The 23,704-nt window shown below is 38.0% G+C and overlaps 1 protein-coding gene across 2 annotated transcripts; it reads left to right on the forward strand.

The window, feature by feature from the left end:
* Window positions 1-11,081: 11,081 nt before the first annotated feature.
* RB195_019994 (uncharacterized protein) lies at window positions 11,082-22,996 on the forward strand (the record flags this gene model as incomplete). 2 transcript variants are annotated; one of them, XM_064188098.1, is made up of 9 exons in its annotated part: window positions 11,082-11,102; window positions 18,464-18,578; window positions 18,904-19,058; window positions 19,115-19,188; window positions 19,306-19,470; window positions 21,157-21,267; window positions 22,447-22,537; window positions 22,601-22,754; window positions 22,839-22,996. In XM_064188098.1, the coding sequence occupies 9 exons, from the start codon at window positions 11,082-11,084 to the stop codon at window positions 22,994-22,996; spliced, it is 1,044 nt and encodes a 347-aa protein (XP_064043979.1). The 2 variants fall into 2 exon arrangements, with proteins under 2 accessions (XP_064043979.1, XP_013293052.1); XM_013437598.2 differs by lacking the exon at window positions 11,082-11,102 and having other exon boundaries at window positions 18,482-18,578.
* Window positions 22,997-23,704: the final 708 nt, after the last annotated feature.

Here is a 23,704-nt window from a genome sequence, read left to right on the forward strand (position 1 = left end):
TCCAGAGGAATTCAAATCCCAGACCCTTTCGCTTTCCACTGTTTCCTTTACCGGTCGTTTTCCACAATAATTCTCTGCCATTTCTGACGTAATTGTTAAATTTTACGTCGGGGACGATCAATTTCCTGATATTATTGATTGTCGACTAAAAGCATGCGTAACTCGATCACTTCTCCATAGCTGGCAACATTTTCGAACGCTCCCCCGGCATCGCCGATTCGGCTGAGCTCGGCCACATGGCCCCCCTCGGCTTCCCTCGCAGTCCTGCAGCGGCGGGCCAATCGACCGGCCTCGCTCTCCTTCCTCGCTCGTCTGACAACTCTCCTTCTTGTGCCCATAAGAAATCCTTTTAAAGCTCCTCTTCGTCAGCGAATGAAAGGAATTTGCTTCCTCACCAGACTCATTGTGAAGTTCTCACCAGACTCATTGAAGAAGAATAGCAAAATGCCTCTTCAGTAAAACGTTTTCCTCTGCTCTATTGTTCATTTTCCTATTTTTTACTCTCTGTTTTATTATTTTGGTAAGAGAGGAAGTTTTGTTAAATTTTCCTTCAGACTACTCCTATATTTTATTCACCTACGCCAACCTCATCCCTCTGGGTCGATGAATTGCGACCAGACTCGTCTGGGAGGATAAAACACTCACTTGATACATCATCTAGCTCCAGCAAGTCGTTATGTAGGCCATGCACTCGTTCATAAAACTTCAGATGATTCTGAATTGAAGTCGAACGAGTTAGCGCATCCTAAGCGGATTGATTAACGTCAGACGCTTTATCCTTTATCCATTCGTCCTTTTTCTTGAGGTTTGTAGCAACTACACAATCCGCAGAGTCACTGGAAATCCATGCATTTATTATCCACAGAAGTTTTCCTACCTCCACTTTAGTATATACAGAAATTCGTTTTCTCGTCAGTCCTGAAACAGTCAAAGGCTCGTATAATTGATATCTTATATATATTTTTAGCATTCTAATTATTAATATAATTTTTGAAGTTTAATTGGTAATTTTCTGAAATGTTAACTATTAAGTCGTTTATAGAGCTTTATGAGTGCAAATATGTTGTAACCTCATTTTAAATGTTTTAAAGTATCCTGTTAAAAGCCACAGCTCAATGTTAAATAAAAAAGAACAAATTTTTCGCTTATTGCCAGCCCATTTCATTTTTTTCTCGACATCATACAAATACAAAATCGTATATTACACATATATGGTACCTAAAGTATGGTCCTCCGAAGTTCTTGTTTTTTCGCGGGGCTACTAGCGCAGTATGGAAGAAAAGATAAACTATTTGGAAATTACATGCATTAATTAGCAGTCGACAATATTACCTCCATGTTCAGAGTAAAAAGCGGTCAATACTTCTTAACTACTCTGTATCACATCTTTCCGGACAGCACACATTCATCTGGAGCAGCTGTTTGTAAGAAAAAACGTGGTGTTACCTGCTCAAAGTAAATCGTTGTAAGAGAAATTGCTGTGATTGGGCTGTTTTCGTCGTTGCAATACTCTTATTTTTGTTCTCTTTTGAATGAGGCACTTTGCAGTGATTATAGAATGAATGAATGAATGAGCGAATGAATGAATGAATGAATGTTTGAATGGATGAATGAATGAATGAATTAATTAATTAATTGATAATTAATTAATGAACAATCCGACCGCATGTTCGAGGTACATACTTGAATCTTTTGTTCCATACAGTATTGAACTGTACAGTCCTTGAGGGTATGTAACGCAATCATTTTATGATTCCAGCTTGGGTAATACAAACCATTAAGGTAGAAATGCAACTTTTTCCCCTTCATTCAAAGGAGCGCTTACGACTCTTCTACTTGAGGTTTTTTGTAGGTTTCACACCTACTTGGTAAGGAAATCACATACAGTAGGACCGATCAAAGAATAAGTCTATAAAAACCCAGTTCAACTCCACTCTTCTTTCAGAAATTTAAGCATCTGAATGCTGTCGCCTATGTGAAGTATAAATAGACTCAAGAATGTCGCTTCGGCTCAGCAGTACTTGTTTGCCACAGCGATCCGTCAATCATAGTCTGTACCACCAAAAACACTTTTCAACGGCATGCAATAAGCGCAAACACTTATTCTCACTAGGATTTCTGCCTGTCTCCCTTGGAACTTGGAACATTTTTTTCCAGAAAATCAAAATAATCACTTGAGTTCTGTTCTTTCCGTTTCATGGCACACCTAAGGGTGTTTCAAGTGGGTAAATAAATAAATAAATAAATCCGTAAAAACACTTTTCGATAGCGGTTTCGATGCGGTCATTTTTGTTTGGACTTCTGCAGTAGGCAATTACAATACATTATGGCAATACATTATGGATGTTCTACAGTGGAGTTTTTTGCTGCTGAGGATAATCGGAGATCATCTTTTCAAAAACAAGGCTTGAAATTACACTTGCATTGAAAATTAATCTTCTAATGCATCTCACCCTCGCTCTGGATCACATGATTTCTTCTAAATCGCCTTAAGAGCATGGAAAACTGCTTTCCTATAAGCTGCCAGTTTGAAGGAATAGAATCCTTTTATCGTTTCCCTATGAACATTTTGCTTTTCTCGGAATTTCTTCTGGTTTCATGTGCAATTTCATTTCCGGAAATTTCTGTTTTAGTGGATTCATGAATCCACGAATATGAGCCATTTCACTTTTATATCCTAGAAAAGCTCGCTCAGCTCGCAGCTGACGATACTTTTTTACGCCCCGTGGGGCAGTGACAGTTCGGAATTGCACTCTTATGAAATTATCGTGCTACTTCCGTCTTCATTTGTGTTATCAAAAAAAAATGCACTTCTGTTTTTTTTTGTTTCATAATAAAAGTGAGATGTGGGTGAAAGAAAAAAGAAAGCGAAGAAAAAAAATTAAATTATCGCTAGAAGAGATGTAAAAATAACAATTCTCATTTTTTCCAGCAACTACCACTATTTCCGCTTATCTGATACAGATACTGTAGACATCTGTGATAATACTCGAATACTAGTACACACGGTAGAAACGTAAGGAAAAACCAATCGTTTTCAGGGAATCATTTTCTTCTCTTCTTCATAACTTCTTATGACACTTTGATTTTCTTTCATCGCAATAAAAAAAAAAGTTTATTAGGTAGAATTTAGATGAATCAGAATGTACAGAAATTGCCATTAGCTGTCGTCTGAGAAGAGTTTTTTAGAATTGTCGCTGCTAGTTGCAGAATTAACACCTACATTTTTTCTAACACAAATGTGAAGTCGACGACGGTTATTCTTCCGTCCGGATGTGACAGCGGTGCGCGTTCGATAAGGGCAAGGCAGGAGACAAGTGTAAATGTGCAAATGTGAAGCAGTTAAAGGCTGTGTGTGGCGGTCCGTTCCGGTCCGACACGTCACGGTCAGTACAGGCAAAAAGAGAAAATCGCGAAAAAGAAAGAGATCAGAAAAAGAAGAAGATCGAAGGAGAAAATCACCAATTTGCGGACTGTATGTGCATTCGTTTTTTCTTTAAATTCAATGAATTTCACCTATTCATTCCTATCAAATGACATCATTCCACTTTCGATTTTCGTCTCTTAGGTACGAAATTTTTATCGCTCCGAAAAAAACATTGCAGGGTCCTCAATCCTTTACCCTGGTTACACTTTACCCAACTCGCCACATTTTTGACTACTCAAATCCATCGCATAAAGTCTCTTTGTCCTCCTCAGCCTTGGATTTTCGAAAAAAAAATGTTTTTTTTTTTGAATTTCCTCATCCGCTTGCTGCATTCTGATGTTTTCCATGCGCCACATGCTGATGTTTCATCAGTAATTCCCGAAAACACACGTTCCCATAGCGAATTCCGCTTCTATGTACATATGTAAGAGGTTGAGCGAATTTAACACTGGAATCCATCGCCTTCCTGAAAAATTCATCCCCGCTCCGCCTTTGAGCCGTATTGCATGTTTCCAGCCATCACGTGGCTTCTCCTTTGTAAAAGACTCATTTGCGCAATTGCATTAATTTTTGCGAGAAAAAAAAACAATGAGAAGAAGATTAGAAATTTTCACCGATGTCTCGTCATTACGTTATACTTGTTATCTGGAACACTATATTTACCATTTGCAGCAATATTATTCGACGAAACCCGCTATTTTTTTGTGTTAGTCCAATTTTTTTTACATTCAAATTTTTAATTTTGGTGTTTTTATGCCCTTGGGCAAGTTTAGAAAATTATTAAGGTTATTACCAGTTTTTACTGTGATTATTTTTCCTTCATCAACTTTAGAGTAAAATTATGTATTAAATTCCTTGGGTTTCTTTAACTCCTCTATTGTAGCTCCAATTCAAGATGATATATTTCTCGCATGTCCGAGTTATATACAGTCGACATCAATCCTTCCACATTATTAAACGATATGACTTGAATCCTTCAATTAGATGGAACCTTATATCGATCGGTTAAGAATTTTAAGGATTTTAAGCAGATGCAGAGTTAATTGTTTTTCAAAATTTCAAACAATTAACTCTGCATCTGCTTAAATACCTTAAAATTCTACGGTTAGATCAAAATTGTCATCAAAAAAGCAAGCCGCTAACGAAATGTGACGGTTTTACGGTACAATGTGCACATTCTTCGAATAATATTCGCTTTTAAAATTTTCGATTATATCCCTCAATTTACACAATTTTGTGCAACTCTATTTATATTTTCTTGAAACGTTTCGTACAGTAATGGAGGAAAATTACTACCCTTCCCTGTTTATCCCTCACAAGCCAAACTGTGGTTGTTCTCCCGTCTAAATAACTCATTTTATGGAAATTTACCAAAGTTATCTTTTTTCATTATCTCGGTTAAGAATTTTTAGTATATACAAACATAAGGTTCTTGACCTAACATTTCGGAATTGCGTCATCCAGAGCCATTGCACTCAAAGTGTCCTCACTTCTATCGAAATACGTTTTGCTCCACAGGGCTAGTTGTCTTCATTGCTCTTTATATTTAATATAAATCTTTTTTTTTATAAATTACATGTGGATATGTGTTGAAATGAGTTAATAGTCAGTAATTACAAACAAACAGTAATTCCTTATGGAAAAGATGGAAAAAATGACGATTATTTCTCCACCTTCATCTCCATTTCTAATATATTTATTTTTTACGCGTTTTCAATGAACGCAAATCTGCGCTGTGTTCCTTAAAATATCCTCAGGATTACCGAGGCGTTTTCTTTGCGACCATTTTCTGCGAGTCGTGCGTGCGTTGCGTGGTCGACTTGTTTGATCACTTGAAACCACGAGGCGATCGAGTGAGCTGCTGCTGACCGCTAAAAATCCCCAACTCATCGCCGCGTTCAACCGTTTTTTTCATTCTCGCCTTCTCAACTCTTTAAAAATAGTCTCCCTGAAAAGATAAGAGGCCAAGGTAAGGTATAGTTGGCGTTTTCTTTGATAAATTTCTTTGATAGTACTAATACTACATCAGTTTACTTTAATGTTGTTAATTTGGAATAAATATGTTTGGAATAATTAAATAAATATAATTTGGAATAAACATTAAAGTAAACTGATGTACTAATACTACATCAGTTTACTTTAATGTTGTTAATTTGAAATATATGTTTGGTGATTTCTTTGGCGAATTTGATAGATCATTAAATCAATTGATTTTTCGTTGTTATATGATAATGGAGATTGATTTTTATGATGCTATCCTTTAGGGTTGAGTGCAAACTAAAGGCAGTGTGCACCTGTGGGGAAAGATGTGAGGAGTACTGTAAAGTAGTACCATTTTCACTGAATTCCAATTAGAAATTTCTTTTCGATAGAAAAAGTACTGCCATTCCACAAATCCATTTTTGAAAATTCGCTAATCAGATGTCTAAGGTTACTGATAATGACAATGATTTCACCATTGACTAAGAAATTGTTACGAACTCTCAAAAATTATTTTTCTCTGATTTGACAAAGAAACGAATTTATAACCTCCAGTGCGCCTTGTTTTATTATTTTATGTAGAATATGCCGACTTCCAAAGGGATTGAACAACACCGTACATTTCATCCGTTATCCCTTTTACAGAGATGTCCAAGGCCAGTATCTAGAACACTTTTCCATAGGAGAATAGGTACGATGGAAATGAAACCATGGCTGTCTTCCTTTCACAACCATCCTATCCAATATTAATTGGTTGATTTCCCGGTGCAAAACTCGTACTCGTAACCTGGTGCTTCGTTGTGGGACCTAGCGCGTTGGAAAAACATTTCCAATGTTGGTGCGAGTGGATATGTATTTCCGCTACGCGACAAATTTATCCGTGGGGAAATTTTGATTCCCAAGCTATAAATACCAGCCTAGGATCATTTATACGCTGGAATGCTTTTTAACCGTTGGATAAATGATATTGAATAAGAGCAGAGGCTTGATTTGCTGTAATTACTTTTTCACTTTACTTAATTTTCATCTTATATAATTTTATGTAATTAATAATCTCTAATTCCATAATATAATTAGAATGAGAACGGAACAACAAACACCGTGTAATATGTTCGGAAAATCGCTGAACAAATATTCGCTGAAGGGACATTGACCTCCCATCCAGAATGGGATTTGCGTTGTTGACCTATCGTCACAGCCCATACACGTTCATAGCCGCTGCCCGAACCGCTCATCGCTCATTTTCTTTTATTTGTGTTCTGTTCAATTTTTAGGAGAATTTTCAGGGATTTTAGGAAGTTTTTTTTCTTCTTTAGCCTTCTCTTTGAATACTTCTTCATCCGATCTTTTCCTTTCCATCCTTCTCACGATGATCTCGTCTCATTCTATTATACCATTTCACCATAGTTCTTTTTTATATGGAATCGCATCCGTTTTTTTACTTTGTCGATTAGGGATTCTGGAATCTATGCCTGTTATTTTATTGTGGATTTTACTTCAGATTTAGTGCGAAATCACTAGTAAAAATGTTAGGTGAAGTAGAGACGTGGAACTCTTTAGACTTAAGAATTTGTAGCTTCCCGTACCAGTACACTTTCAACAAACTTCCTTTTCTCCGCCTGGCCTTATTGTTTACCACTGTCCTTGTAGTGTTAATTAGTTCCAGAATTTCCTTCAGTGAGCACGGGCTTAGTCATCAGAATTACTAATTAGTCACCATTCCAAAAAAAACCGCGCATTCTAAGTAAATGTATGACTTTCGTATACATAATTCGTAACCAAAAGGGCAGAAACTGGAGCGAAAAAAAAAACAGGGTGAAAAAAACCAGAAAAACACAATCTGCATTTGATGAGGCTTCAGTTTTTTTTCTTCTTTTTTTGAAATATGACTAACTGTTCATTTCCGATTCAGTGAAATATAGTGGCGAAAGGAATCAAATCGCAACACGTTCCTGAAGTTATTTGTATTGAGTAAATCTTACTGGTGCACGAGTATGGAATACGAGCTCTTAAAATTTATATTGGATTCCAGTAGACGGGTACCAATCCTAATTCGTCCTCATCATTCATCTAAAGACTGATCCGTTGATCTTTTCATCGACTAAAAACATTTTTTGGAGCAGCTTTCTTTCTTTTATGATGAGATATCACTTAGCTAAATGAATATCCGGATGAATGAATATCTGGACAGATAGATTAGGATCGGATTGGATTCTATAATCTTCTTCCATTTCCGCTCACCTTTTTCCTTCACCTCCAATTCTTTTCGTTCTTGTCTAGTGGCATACCTAAGAAATTCCAGATGTGGATCTCTCTTCCAGTTCCACAACGTCCGCCAATTTCAAAAGTGCAGAATACTTCCCCTGTACTTTTTAAATAGCCTTTTTTATAGCGTTGTAATTTTACGGCATTCGAGCACTACCCACGACGAAACTTTTCTTTTTCTTATTTTTGTCGAATACACAACGCTTAAAAATAACGGCTGTGGGAATTTTTATTTTCATTTCGTCACTCATGTGGGTGCAAAGTGTTGTCAGGTAAACTGGGAACTGTAGTTCTTAGATGTGTAGGAGAAACGGATGGATGGTGTCTGGTTATTTCTGGAAACTGGATAAATATTGATCTGAAAATTCAAAAAAAAAGAGAAAGAAATCCTTTTTCAAATAGTGTTACATAACATTAAACTCCTTTTTTTCTGAGGGCGAGCTTAAATTCCGAGAAATACACCACTATTAAGGCATCCTTCATTCATTACTTAACTTTATCATTATTACTACTACTTTATTAACTTAACTTTATCATTATCATTATCATTCATTACTTAACTTTGCCAACTACTGGGAAAAACCTAACGTCGGGATTTCTCGCGAACGCTGATTTAAATCTCTGCTAGCGCGCTGTGCTTGCCTTCGGTCCTATTCACAACCTTCAAACCTGATTACTCCAGCCGTGAGTAAACGAGTGAACGAAAGTAAAAGTAGAGAGTAAACGAGTGAACGAATGCCTCTTCAAGTGGACAAATATTGTGCTTACATAGGCGTCCAGCTAGTCACCGCCTCCCATTGTCCTTTACGACGCAACGGACACCTTGTTTGGTGACGGTTCTACGTCCACTTTCATCCAAACTTCACTCATACACACAGCGAATCTGGCACGTTAATCCGGAAAGTGTCGTCGTGTGTGTCCGTCGTCGACCGGATTTTCTCCAGAAAATGAACGCACGAACACCCGTCTGACGACTTTTTGTGCACACATTTGCAAGTTCCTGTTCAGAGCAAATTGTGTGAGTGTGTGGACGCTTCGTCATCGTTCCTGGTTCTAAGTCCTTGCTGTTGTTCACGAATTCCAACACTAGCCAACACCGAATACTGCTGTATTCAGATTGGTTTTTTTGTAGTAGCGCACTTTCAAAAATCGATGATGTTTGCAGCGTGTGCTGTGTTGCTGAACTGTGTTTTGTTCCATCATTTAAGTTCTCGTACAGGATGGTTTCCTTATTTTATGGCATTTTTCTTTTTTATCCAACAACAAAGCTACTCCAATCAACATTTCGGTCACCAAAATGGTCATTGATCCTCGTCAATCGATCTGCTGGACTGTTGTTCCCCTCTGATCGAGGATTCAGACTATTGGGAATTTAAAAGCTTGACAACCACTGGAAAGAACTTATAGGACAACTCAATATTCGATAATTTTCCACTTTTTTCATTTCAATTAATTTTATTTTATTTTTTATTCTTTCGCAGAAAGTCCATTTTGTAAAGGAGTCAAGTTTGTTTCTGATCTGTCCCTGTATTTCTATCTACAACAATTCCAAATGTACTCGGATTTCAGGCATTTTTAGAATGAATTATGTGAAATTAATGAAATATTCGAGTGTTTTTGGAATATTCTCGAAATTCAATAAATAAATGCGATGTAGAATTGGACGCGTGGTTGTGTCATGTAAATCCTACCGAATGCTCCATGCATATGTCGATTTATGGTTGCGGAGTGCCATTGAAAACCAGACACACGACGAGCGTTGTATGCGGTTGAGGACCGGCTGCTATTGACCTTTGAGGTTGAGGCTGGACCGACCGACCGACCGACGACGAGGTTCTTCCATCCATTTCTCTCATATCCATCTCATTTATTTTATTCTTAGGCTAAATCCTAAAGGATCTTTTGGTCTTCTGAACGTCACCACATTCGCTCTATTCGCTTCTGTTTTTCATTTAGTCAACTTGAAATCGATTATTTTCCTGTGAATTGTGCAAAGTTATAGGGATTTCCTTTTTCAAGTACAGTACGGTTGTATGTACAGTAATCCAGGACTTTAAAGGGACCCTTCATTGGACGAGGCTAGAACTAGAAAGAAAGGAGTCCAGTAATGTCTTATGTGTTCCTAGAAATCATTCCTGTACAATGGAAATCTACGTATTTAATACCAACTCAAGAGAGTAGCGGAACTTTTTCTCGAGAATCGGTAGAAGAATCTCTAGAAAACTTCCGTTTTTTTCAAATAGACTTAATAAATTCTTCGAAATTGTGTCAAAATTTAAATCCGAGTCATTTAAGCGCTCTATTTTTGGCGATGTATTTTCTAAGGGGATTTGTAATAATTTTAATTAAGTAATAATAATGGATTAATTCTCGTTCTATTCCACGATTTCACTAGAAATTTCGCCATCGTTCTTCCTTCTTCGTTCCCATTCACCCCCGCATTCAATTTGCCCATGAAATATGCACGACCATTGACGGAGACCGCTGGCGGTAGAACAGATGAAGAGCACATAAAAGAAAGCTTTTAAAGGAGCACATCCTTCCTTTTCCATCCATTCTTCACCAAAATGAGATTTCTGCCGAGCAAAATATAAGGATAGACGTCCACGAAATGTTTCTCACACCTTCTCGATTCGTAGAATCATCGTGAGGCGATTTTAGGGTCAGCAGTGAAATACATAAGGTACTCAGAGGACAGTTATAATACGTTAGAAGAGGTAGAAGAAGCAAGAGAAACTTACATGTGCGGACGGAACTTGTTCAGAGCAACCCCTGCTATCCTTACACGTCGTGGACTCCTTGTGGATCCCTAAAAACACCGTATACTTTACAGCTCACAATAATTTTCGCCTGCACAAACTACTCGTTTTCGTGTTTTCATGGTATGCATAGCGCACTCCTCTTACGTCAATTACGTCAACACCGCCTTCTCGTACAGGATCATTACGCTCGAAGTTCTCGTCGTGTTCAATCACCGTAGAAGTTATGCCTTTTCAGTTTTTTTTTTTACTTTTTTCTTCACTCGTAGAGTTCCTACAAGTGGAAACAACTGCTACAAAACCGGTTTTTCACCAAGCGGAACAATTCTTTCTGAATGTAGACGTCGCCTTAGAGAAAAAGCGTCAATTACGCATTTCAAAGTGCACCAGTTTGCGTTTTTTCCAAGTTGAGCGCCAACTTTTCTCGCTGTTCAACTTCAAAAAGTGCTAGGAATCATTCCAGTATCTTGATGAGGGCAAGCACTGACTACACGTCCTTTAAATGCAGCGCTTTGTGAGAAAATCTTTTTTTTTGTTATCATTTTCTATGTTTTCCTTTTCCTCTCTCTCATCTCTTATCCAATGTTTCTCTCTAGCGACGTTTAGAGTTTAGTTTTGCGGTTGTCGTTCCCTACAAATCCAGAAGTCAGATGGATCAGGAGTACTTCAGGGTTAGTCAAAGCAACTCTTTACTGAACGTGAAATTGCTGGAACGGAGACATGTGGAATGGATCTCATCGCTTGCGTGGGCGTAAAGAGTTACTTCGTCAGATGAAATGGTCAATCTGGTGCTTGCAAACCAAATGGCTTCTGAGTTTACGCTAGGTGTTTGGGGTTTTCTCTATGTTCCCCTTACAAACTATGTCAAAAACTCTATCTACTATTGTGAGGAATCGGAAATCAGAATTTCTCTCGAATCCCCTCGAATGTTGTTTTCGTTGGGTGTTATCGGTGAACTGCTGTAACGGCGGATTCCAAATGATGTTAGCGGTTTTTTTCTGCAATGTAGTTCGTATTAAAATCTGAATGGATTTGATAAACTGCAATCCTGACTGTCCTTTTTGTGTTATGTCCCGTGGTTGGATCGTTTAAAAGAATGCTGACATCATTATTAATTTTTTGTGCCTTTTCCAAATATTCGTTGACATTCTCTTTCTTAAAACTGCTCGTTGGGTCGAGAATGTGAGGAGGCAGACCGGAGCAAATCCTCCTCTGAAATTTCACGGAACTTCTCCTACACGCCTGAATAGAACCATCGAAGCAAGCGGCGCTAATGAAATTTCACTCGACCCATACGGAACTTTCTATTCAAGCGCAACGACGTTTCTTCTCAACTGCCAGTGCAAGCGATTCGCCTTTTCCAGTATTGGTCTTTTTTTCCGAAAAATGTTCTTCTATACTTTCAAAAGAATGTATGCCCTTACCGTATGATTCAATTTCTTTGCGAAATTTATTGGACAATATCGTCTTCGATTCAATACGATTTTTTTTTCTCGCTCCACGTATGGGGGCGGCCATTGTGATGTGATTTGCGGCATATTACTGTTTTTTAATGTAAATGGAAGCAAAGAATTCCGAATAACAATGAATATAATGACATTTTCTTTGGTTATTCATTTTGATTTCAATGAATAAGCGACCTCAAACAACAGTGACGTTTCTTCGTTTCGAAATGAGATAAAAGAAACCGATGACCTATCCATCATCATGTTTCTGGATAGTGTTCAGACGATTCTGAGTGAGATGGAGAGAGTATCGCGACATATTTACATTTTCTAAAATTTAAAATATCAATTTAAGTCAAGAAACATTTCAAGTCGAAATAGACAGGAGAGTTTGAATATAATACAAGCGCATACGTCAATAATGATGCCGGTTATGGTTGACCTATGCGCGAAATTAAATGAAAATTCATTTGTAAGCCTTTTTTGACCACTTCTGATCAGCCCAAGCATTGCTGATGTCCCGAGGAACAGGTTTCTGTTTTTTCTCCTCAAGGTTACAGCGTGTCTGTCAATTAGTTCCTTGTAAGCATTGTGTTTACTCATAGCTAAGTAAAAATTTGTGCGTGAGTGTTTTCAGTTCTGGCAATGACAGCCGATTCATAAGGTACCTTGAGTTTAAGGCCCACTTTTTTGTCCAGAGAATTCTTATACAGTTCTTTTCTGTAGCGATCATTTCAAATCAATTTCGTCCGTATATGCGCAAAATTTGGGAATTCTCCGAGAGAACAGCCGTGATTCGATTTGGTCAAGGTACAAGAAAGAGAGTATGCGTCTACCTGTCAGGCAGAGAATTCCTCCGGACGCGTCGCGGTTTCCTGGTTGAAAAATTGCGGCGCCAATATTGAATTCCATGGAAATCCGTTTCATCACTGTTTGCCCTGGGTTAAATTGATAGAATTGATCGAGTTGTTCGCCTTTGTCCTTTTAAGAGGTGAAGGGTCTTATATTCAAGCAGAATTTCCAATTCTAGGTGAAAGTTCTGTTCAATTTGATTTGAAATTTAAAAAAAAAACTTCTGTTCCTATTTGCAATTATTTGAATGTTTCTTTTTCATCCTTTTCCAGTGGTTCTTTGGCTGTAAGCAAATAAATAAGTAAGTTAAATTAATGCTCGTCTTATCCAAAAACCTTCTTCTAATTGTAAATGTTCACATATTGAACAGTTGCTTTTTGAATTTTTTTCTTCTACTCGAACTAACAGTGAAATTGTAACGTTATCTAACCAATCTTGATGCTATCCTATTGCGTGCATTTTTCAAGGAGGCAATAAATTCAAATCTATCAAGACGGGACCTCCACCAAGAAATTGCAGAACATTCTGTAAGGCTACCACTATCCTCGCACTGATTCCGAACATCACTTATTTCCTTCCTATTCCTAAAAGCATTCTTTGTGATTATATTGTTATATATTCACAAAGAATGCTGATTATGATTATGTGAATATGTTGATTTCGTCTTCGATCAATTCTTTTGTGACGTCACTGACAGATGTGCTGCAACCAGCTGGCTGTCAGCGATCCGTCAAAGGTGGGGGAGAGGGGGGGGGGGGGGAATTCGTACGGAATTTTAATCCGTAATTATTACACTTACACTTTCGAATTACACCTAAATCCCCAGCAGCGCTGTTCAACCTTTCAACTCACGAACACACCGGAAGGTTGTGCACACAACGCTCTTATGCGCCATTTTTTCTGCGATCTCCTGGATTTTTCTGGATTTCCTTTCTTTCGTTTCTGGATTTGTTGTCGTGAATTAGTTTCTTTATTCCAAAATAATCGTTCACTCCCCGTTACGTGCCTTTTCTAAAAATTTTCTGCTGTTTCACAACTCTCAGCTGGTGCTTTAATTTTCTTTTTAATCTTCTGACTAATTCGCATTTCTTTCTTTTCCCTACAATTTTCTTCTTTTCCTTTCTACCATAATTGCATTCACATTTCGTGCAAATCAAGTCACACCCGCTTTAAATTAGTTCCGAATCGCCGTGGCTGCTTCATTCCTCCGAATTTTTCACTTCAAGTACCATTGTGCGTTGTGATTTCTTGCTATTACCATGAAATTTTGCGTACAGACGGGTATTGTTGAGAAAATTTTGTGACAGTTATTTTTTTAGTTTTTTTTTAGATTTGTTTTTTTTTAAATGACAGTTATGTTTAAGGCTAGGGTTCCTTTTTCCTTCCTTGAGTTGGCTAGTTCTTGAATACAATAAAATAAATAAATGGAAGTAAAAAAAGCGTAAATGTAATATTATGAATAAATTAAATAAATATAATAAATTAAACTAATATGTATGTAAATGGGAATTGTATATGTATGTACAGAAATCGGGGAAAATGTAGTTGGGGCTCCACAAATGCGCTCTTATTTCTGGAAGCTCTATCTTCCTTTTTCTCTTTTTTGTACCTTTAGCCTAGTTGTAATAAATCCTCTAGAACTAATGTCTTGGTTTTAGGGCGCCATTAACTTAGTTGTTTACTTCCAGAAATAAGAGCACGGTTGAGTGTTCCCCCTTCCCCCCGTCCCTCCCCCCTCGCCAAATACATTTAAAACTAGAGATTTAAGTAAAACCAGTTTACAAAGCTATCTAATGAATATATAGGATTTAATCAGAAGCAAGGGGGAGTGTAGCGTAGCGGTCAGAGGTTCCGCTTCCTGCACGATCGATCAGAGGTTCGAATCCGCCCTAGTGCTCACCAAGCCTTTCATTCCTCCGGGGTCGATAAATTGGTACCAGACTCGTCCGGGAGGATGAAAACACTGACTTGACACATCGGCTAGCCACCGCAGGGCATTGTATAGGCCAGTTACACGTTCGTGAACCTCAAACGATTCTGAATTGAAGTGAACGTGGGGGCGCATCCCAAGCGGATTGATTAACGCCAGGCAAACTTTTTAATCAGGAGCAAACATTGTTTTTGGAGCGCACGTAGCTCTTTAAAACTTGTGTTAAACGAGCGGAAATAGGGCTATTTTTGCTCTCATTCATGAAAAAGGTGGTGAAGTGTAATTCTGCTCAATGTATGTACCTGCTGTGCGTTCTTTAATTGCTCTTTACCAGCTAGGACCGCGAATAAAGTGATATAAACATCCTTTTTTTCGAAGAGTCCATCTTCGAACAAGGACTCATCTTATTAGACCTATAAGAGAATTTATAACTTACTTATGGTACTAGATTTGTGAAAAGTTATCAGCCGAAATGTAGATGAGAATTTCTCGTGGCAGTGCGCTCATAAGGTGGACTTGTCAAGTCCTCGGATTGAGATATATGAGTCGTATATTTTCTTTCTATGACTTTTTTCTTTTTTTATGAGAATATCCCTGAAATCTTTCCCTTCCCCCATTTCCAAATTGGCCTCGTCAAGATCGAAAATGTTGATCGTTGTTCTGCGCAACCGTGATGCTGATCGCCCTGTTTGTGATCGTCAATTCATGTGACGGCTGTTCAAATTGCACCTCTTTGCGTTTAAATAATTTCCTCTTCACCCACCTAAAGTCACATTGACGGCGGTTTTGTTCTATTTTTTTTCAAATCTCGCTTCCTCCAGAAACTCCAGAATCCACTAGAAACTCCACACACCCACACCATGTGTCGCATACATTGTGCACATGCATTTCTTGTGCTTTCGCCTGAATACGAATCAGATATTACGTCGATTTCCCGTCGAGAAAGGAAATGCCGTCGTCGTCCTTCACTGCGCTACGTTTCGCTTCCTTCTTTCGCCAACAGATATTTTTATGCGCTTTCGTTGTTTTAGCGGAGGTACTAACCTTGACAATGTTTGTATTCGATGCTGGTGTAATTTAGCGCTTCGTTTCACACCTTCAACATAACGTTTCAACGAATAAACATCTCATTTTGAGTTTTCTTTCATTTTCATTTCTCCTCCAGTTTTTTTTCCGTCATCCTCATCCAGAATGTACTCAAACGATGAACGGCTGTTGTGAAACGAATGCAGTTCTTTGCTTCGCGGCTGTCATCGGCTGGAAGTTGAAAACATCCGCTGAACGAGCACACATTTCGCGTTCCATGTTTTTCAACTCATCTTCTTATATTTCGCATTTTTGCGAAATTTGAGACAATCGCAAGCTGTGTGTTCGTTCAAGTGTACTAAAACTGCGTTCTTTAAGTTTTACTTAAAGCTAAAATGTTGCAAATGTTCCTAAAAGCTAAAGGAGCATTCTTGTAAAATATTTAACAATTTTTGAATTTCCATTCGATCTAGAGCTCTTCTCATTTCTCTTCAGTCTTCCTTAGATGTGTTCATAGCTCTTCCATGAAAATGAGCACACATCTCCCACGCACAGCTATTTTGTGATCGGTGAATGTGTTCAACCAGATGAACGCGACGCGTCTCTCGCAATGAACAATATGGATGTATAAAAATGGAAAATCCTATCAAAATTCTTTTAAAATTCTATTGAAATTTCACTTTAAAAATTGATTATGGTAAAAGAGATAAAGAAAATCAAACTATCCCGACGTTCTTTTTTTAATGGATAGCCTCTTTCATAGATTATTTTCCGTGGATCCACCCTTTAATTCGTCTCTTACTTCTTCTCTGCTTGACACCGACTGGCTCTCCCTTGAATCACCCTCAAATCAAAAGTGCATCGCCTGTCCGTGGTTGAACACATTCGGAGTCGACTACGTATTAAGGATCTGCCTAGTTGTCACGTGTTTTGTTGTCTTTTTGATTTTTTTCCTGGAAATATTTTTAGCTGTAATTTGAAGGTGCTTGGGAAACTGATGAAATGTGACAGCTCAGAAAGGGTCAAATTAATTTTAGTTTTAGTTTAGTTAGATTTTTTATTATTTTTTTTACTGTTATGTAAATCATAAATACCGATGTCTCGAAGGTTATTCTAGTTTAAATCATTTATTGCTTTTATAATTTACATTCAATAGAATGTTTCGGATGAAATACACTAATTTATTCACATACACCAATGGTGCACCAGAAAAGAAAGATAAAAAAAATGGAACACACTTTGTCTGAGTCTGAGAATCTTACGAACAAAAAAAATACAAACTTCACTAAAACCGGAACCCAATTTATTGTTAGAGAAGACTGGCGCTGTCTTTTTTTTCAAATTTTTATTATGTTATTCATGGACAAAAATTTGAAGCAATCGGAAATTGGACCTTTTCGGAGATTCATCCTGTTTAGCACCGTTTCCACAACGCTTCATGTTCACTCATTTTTGTATAATTTATCAGGCAAAGCGGTTCGTCTTTGATCCGGTAAACTATCGTTGACTGCTGGTTGTTCCATAACGGTTCGTTTGACTTCTATTTCGCCGTATGAAAACATACAAAAGAAATAGGAAGGATATCACATTTTTCGAATCTATTCTTTGTGTTTTTGTTGTTTATTGTTTGTCTTTTCTATTTCTGAGCTATTGCAACTTCCCAGCACCTTTAAATGCAATCTTGCATTATTATACGTATGCATAATGGTCATATGGCTAGCATGTTCAGGGTTTCGGAGAAAATTTTGCCCGAGTTCCATTGCAAGGTTTTCTTATCATCATTTTTTATCCTCAAAATTTGAACTCTTCACAAATTTCCCTCCTCTTCTGTTTAATGAAACTTTTTCTTAAGTGAGTAGTGAAATTGCATTTGGACACCGTTATTCGAGATCTAAATGTTGAGCCGTAACCAAAATTCATGCTGTATTGTGTATTTGCACAATCAAGGTAATAGTTTGTTGTTAGTGTTGTACATAGTTTTTGACAACTACTGAAGAAGACATGGATGGGGATACTGCTCAGCCAGTGATGATCCGTCCATAAAAGATAAGGATTTTTCGCTTGGGAATGCCTTTTGAAGCCTAATCCAACTTTATAGTGTTTTTAATTGGTGTTATGGATGGCATGTTAGGTGTGACTGGCTGTAAATTTTATTCCTTTTTTTCCTGGGAAAATCCATCAACGGGACCACTTCCGTCTATCTACCACATACGTATCTTTTTTTCCTCTCCATTTAGTAATACTATTACTAGTATTTTCCATATTCACAATTAATTCCTGATTTTCAACTTCACAGCTCATCTACACTCTTCCACAGTCCTTCGGCGCTTCTTTGTTTACGCAACTGAATTGGTTGGAGTCCATAATTTGTGGAAAATTTCTGCCCACCTGAATTTCCTGAGTATTTCTAATGATTCAGTATCCTTTTGAACGGCTGACTAACCCCTCTTTCTCTGAAAATTGAGAAATGGGTTGTGTTTTTTTTAATCATATAAGAGAATTAATGTTCCTATTCGTGTACATGACTAACACGTACGTAAACTCGTGGTTGAAATGATAAGCGTCCATTACTCCTTTAGTGTCTCCACGAAGTAACTATTGCTTTACCTTGCTGAGTTGATCTGCATTTTTACCTTGAATTTATCGTTTAAACATCTCGGTTAGCTGATCTACGTAGTTTTAAGAGTGCATTTAAACACGTTCACTTTATTACGTGCATTCAGATCTCACTGCATGGTAGAATTCACTCTAATCGTTTCAATTTCCTCCTTTCTTTCAGATCAATGATTGTTCTACGATGACGCTCTTCGATACGCTGGTAAAGCTCCTAACTGATTCCCTGCTCAACTGCACAAATTCCGCTGAAATACCACATGCTAGCGACTATTTATCACGTGAGTTATCATATTTTTGAGATTGTTGTGCAACATATTTCCCTACGTAAAGGAAGTACAAAAATGCATTTCTTAAACAAAATGCGCAACGAATTTTCTCGAAAACAGCCGAAAACATGCAATTCTGTGGTCATGTGCTATACCCCGCGCCAAACAAATTCAACTGAATGACCGCGGCGCGTATGGCGCAGCGTATGCCCTTCTGTTCTGCCTACAGTACCCCTTCTGCTTTGCTCCACCGAATGCGTACCGTCCTCACCCGGTTGAACATATTCGATGTTCATAAAATAAAAAAAAGAAAAAAATCTATGTACTTTTTTTTCAGAATTACCAACATCCTTCGTCATCGCGTTGATTTTGGCGACCATAATATGCTTGGCCACAGCTTCGCTTGGTGTTCTCCACATACTGTACATCTCTGTATACATTACTCAGTCGGATAGGAGACTATTTATTCTCTTCTTAGCGAGTACAGCTCCTGTGAGTTTGAACGCCCGAGGGTCCGCTTTTCCACTGGCATGAACCATTGTTTCTAGTTTGTCTCTATGCTTTCTCTGGTCGCCATGTATATGCCCCGGGTATGGTTCTTGTCGCATCTAATCAGCTTCTTGTGAGTTTTCTGTTTGTCATACCTTCTCCAGAGCGCTAGAAAACTTTCTTCTCTGGCAATCTAGGAGATTTATTTTCATCTTTTTTTTTCTGGAAAAAATCTTATATTACTTTTCAGGTACTTTTCCGTTGCCCTATGGATCATAATCTGCCTTCTTATGCAGATATTTGAAGGACATCATGCCTTAGTGAGCAAAATGAGCGAACATTTACAGCATATCGAAGTCGCTACACCACCATTCTGCTGCGTGTTCCCGTGTCTACCGAAAATTCAGCTTGAAAGGTGAGTTTTAGAAGTACTGCTTCTTCAAAAAGAAAATCACTTGGATTACCTTTCTAATTTCATGTCACCAATCACCTGTGAAAATAAATCCACTCGTTTTTCCTTTTGTTTGAAAGGGCCGAAGTGAGATAAGATGATTTCTATACTCCAAGTCCTTGTTGGGATCCGATCATAATCAACTCATAGCCGAATCCTCCTTCCTCTTCTTACTTTTGTACAAAACAAAAACAGATTGAACTTTTTCACTTCCTGCGAATCCACTGCAGATTTAATCATTTGCAAAATCGACATTTGAGAGATGGGATGTCATTGAATCTTCTTAGACCTGATACCTAAATATATTACATAGGTTGACTCGGGGAATCCGCAGAAACGTTGCCCGGAATTTGAAGTTTGCCAGCTCAAGACTCAGTGAATTACACCTTGGATAAATTTTCATTCCACAACCTTAAATAAGGTTAAGGAATTTTTTCCTCATTGAGAATAAGGAAGAGGATGAAGTCAAGTGTTCAGGACGTAACTATATCTACCTACTGTTCAACTATTTACTCGTTCAGTGCGCTAAAATTTCCCAAGAAGAAAGTGTCATAAGTATAAGCTCCACATAACATTCGTACATATGTTCAGTAGGACCAAAACAACCTAACTTGTGGTACAATTGCGAGAACGGTTTCGCTTCAAGTAGCGCGGTGGGACCCTCGCTCAGTTGCGCAGCCCGTTAGGACCCAGCTAGCGAATTTTTATTATAAGTGTATCTGCAATACATATCAGGTTACCTTGACCTTACTGTAAGCTCTTCAGCATTTTTCATATGCAGAAGTTCTAGGAATTCTATTTCCCTCCAGTGAAGTGCAGTTGTCACAGTTGCACAACGTCTTTAGATGTGTCTCATCTCATCCCAGTACATCCTTGGAGGATTGGAATAGACCAGAACTTGGTCTATTGACACCTTATCAAAATCCCAAAGTATCCGCATTGAAACGGCCACAGGTAGCTGTTCTGCTGAGCTAACAGCTCACAATAAATCCTTTATGAGGTGAGTTTTGGTCGCGCGGTTAGCGCTCTGACCTTCGATCCCACTTATGCTCACACAGCATTATTGGCGAATCCTCCGAAAATGCTCAAGTTCATTGTTCAAATGAATGTTGACTTTTCCATGAGCGTTCCGTAATGGCGGGTCCTGTGAAGAACTGCTGTGGGCAGGGACCACACTCTACATGAAGGTGGGGAAGTATAATAGATTGATTTACAGCTGTCAGGGTCATGGCAGATTCTTTGTTATTCACTGTGCATTTTATATTATTTTTTTTTGAAGTTTTATTCTTATAGCTGTTTTGTATCGCGCTATTCTTACCGCTGCTTAGTGAATATACTATTTGTTTATAGTTCAAGAAACTCCAATAGAAGTGTGTATTTGTTTTTCTTACTTCCCAGTGCCCATAAGGAGGAACTGTAATAACGAAATAAAGTTGTAGGATGTTATTTATAGAAATTATTCAGTAAAAATGAAGAGGGAACTCAGGGTTGAGCTTCAACGAAAGCCCACGAGAAAGAAGGTCCATACTCTTTTCCAAAAAAAAAAACTCATTGCTGCCACTAGAATAAGAATCATATTTTGTGTCCCGTCTCCAAAATATGGACGTTATCGTCCACTTAAACACTTCTCCCTCAATGTCGACTTTTCAGCAGGAAAGTCCGAATTTGCGAACTGATGGTTCTACAAGCGCCATGTGTTCGTCTTTTCGCTACGTTAGCGAGTCTGATGATTTACTTTGAATATCAGGACAAAGGGTTGATGTGAGTTAATTTTGCTCTTTGTCTTTGATTTTGATTTTGCAACTTAATAAAAAGAACAGCAAATCACATTTCGCAAGAACAGACGTATTTTCCCACGCCATTTTACACGACGATTAGGGGAAATTGAGCGGGGCCACGCTCTTATTCGTAATTTCCATTCCGAACTCCATAATTTCCAACAGGTTTCCGCAGCTACGCCAAAATTGGAGTAGGTTGCCCTTAATATGTAGAAAATTATTGTTCAGTACGCACATTATATTTCGGATGTTGATCACTAGCTAAGAAAGGTCATATTTTGAGCAATTATTGAATTAAAATCCTGGTCCTACTGTACGAGGAACGAAAACCCACTCTGCTTTGGTTGTAGCCGTTGCCGCAAACCACTGCGCTCATGTTCCGTGACGCATGCGTCGTAACTCTTCCTCACTGCTCATCGTTTGTCTGTTGAGCACTCTTTCCGAGCAATGGGTCGTTCGGGAGCATAGCGAGTCTAAAACGAGTTGCAGTTGTCTGGTGCAGCATAAGTTGAGATCCATATACTTGCTTTTAAAGAAAGATATCCCTGAAATGTCCTCATCCGATGCTCCCTAACACAGAAAAATTCACAGAATGAGCACATTTTGTGCTCACCATTCACTAGGGATCTGCTACGAGGATAAACAATCACGATATTGAACAATCTCTTTGGGCGCGCCTACTTGTTTGACTATTGAAATCTGCTAGCGTTTTCATTCTAATACCATTTGATTTTAATTATCTAATTTTTGACTACCTTTGTTTTAATATTTCAGTATTACTTTCGTGTCATTTCTTTTGCTTTTTTTTTCGCTCATTACGCTCACGTTATCGAAACTACCATTCCCGAACAAACTACACTTCTTACAACAACTAGTTCAAACTTATTTAACGTGTTTATTAAGTATTCTTCAAACTTCTTAGTTAGCAAACTACTTATTTTTGACAGGGAAATCGAGTGTTGCTTTGATAAGGTGAAAAACGTCTATTTCTTGAAATTTCCTGCAAAATTTTTTATCTCCTACGTTTAGCTTAGTGGAATTACGGTAATATGTGAATGTAGTAGTTTAACATGATTTTCCAATGGTGTAATTAGTAAATACTTTGGTAGTGAAAAAAGTCTGTGTGTTTTTCAGATAGACATGATATAGCTTGCTTTTTCAGCCCTTTGAAAGTTCTCGATTTCATCACTTTACCATCTTTACTGGCTGGCATATATGGTACACATATTCTGGTAACAACAGTGTCTCGACTAGTGAGTACATATTTTTATTACCGTTTGCATTATTCCGTCTTAATCAACCATTTTTCCTTTCAGGACGAGTTGATTTCTTATCGATATATTGTTGTATTTCGAATTCTCGATTTATTCTTCATGTTCTTTGGATTACAACAACCGGTTTTCGATTTTCTTGCTCGTTATGGTGCTTTCGGATGTGGAACTGTTCTACCAGCCATAGAGACGTCATTCTGTAAGTTTCGAAGAATAGAGTGAACAGTCATAGAAGACTTAAGATTTAATACATCTCTGAAAAGTAATGAAGTTAATTTTTCAGTCTGGAAGAATTTCTTCACTGTGGTTGAATCGTTTTTCGTGACGCTGATATCAACAATTTTGCTTCAACCGTCAAAATCGTCGTTTTTTGATAAGCATCCTAGTTGCCGATCGATCACATCATCACGCAACAGTCACACCAATGAGACGCCTACTTAAAACACTGCAGAAAACCAAATCTTACATGAAGCTTTTATTTTGATCACGTATGCGATTTTCGCGACAGTTTTCGTCGTTTACGCGATCAGCATTTCTACAAATACATTTTCTTTTTGTTGAGCTTATTTGTTTGAAGGTTTTCTTTCTCATGAAAACGCATAGAACAACTTACAGAAAAGTTTTAGAGAACTGAGATACCCTGGTGATGCAAAATGCATCAGCACATATCTTCGCAGTCCTCAAATACTTCTATTCTCATCTTTATGTCAATTTCGTCGAATTCAAATGACTCAATAACTTTCTTCTGTAGGTGTATCAAAAATCTACGCTAGTCGAGACTATGTGTATGTCTCTCCTTAGATGTCCTTACTTTCCTCCATATCAGGCAAAGTGAAATAGAAACTAGATGGTAGTTCGTTATTGCGCTCCTATCTCTATCCATCTTCATTGTCTCACCAGTCAATACCCACCCATTCCAATTGTGTCCAAAAAACGCGTAGAACTCTAGATTCTCGTCTTGTACATAACCGTTAGCGCTTCCATTTCATGAGGCCGCAGCCTACTGCAACATCGTTAATCAAAACCAGGCCCCAAGAATCCCATTCTTCCACTTGAATTGCGTTATTGCTGTTACTGATCCGATGGTGCAATGTGGTGATAAATATGACGTGTATTCTGTGAAATAAATGCAATGATTTCATCAAATCT

This window comes from Necator americanus, chromosome II, assembly GCF_031761385.1.
Source record: "Necator americanus strain Aroian chromosome II, whole genome shotgun sequence".
Lineage (NCBI taxonomy): Eukaryota > Metazoa > Nematoda > Chromadorea > Rhabditida > Ancylostomatidae > Necator > Necator americanus.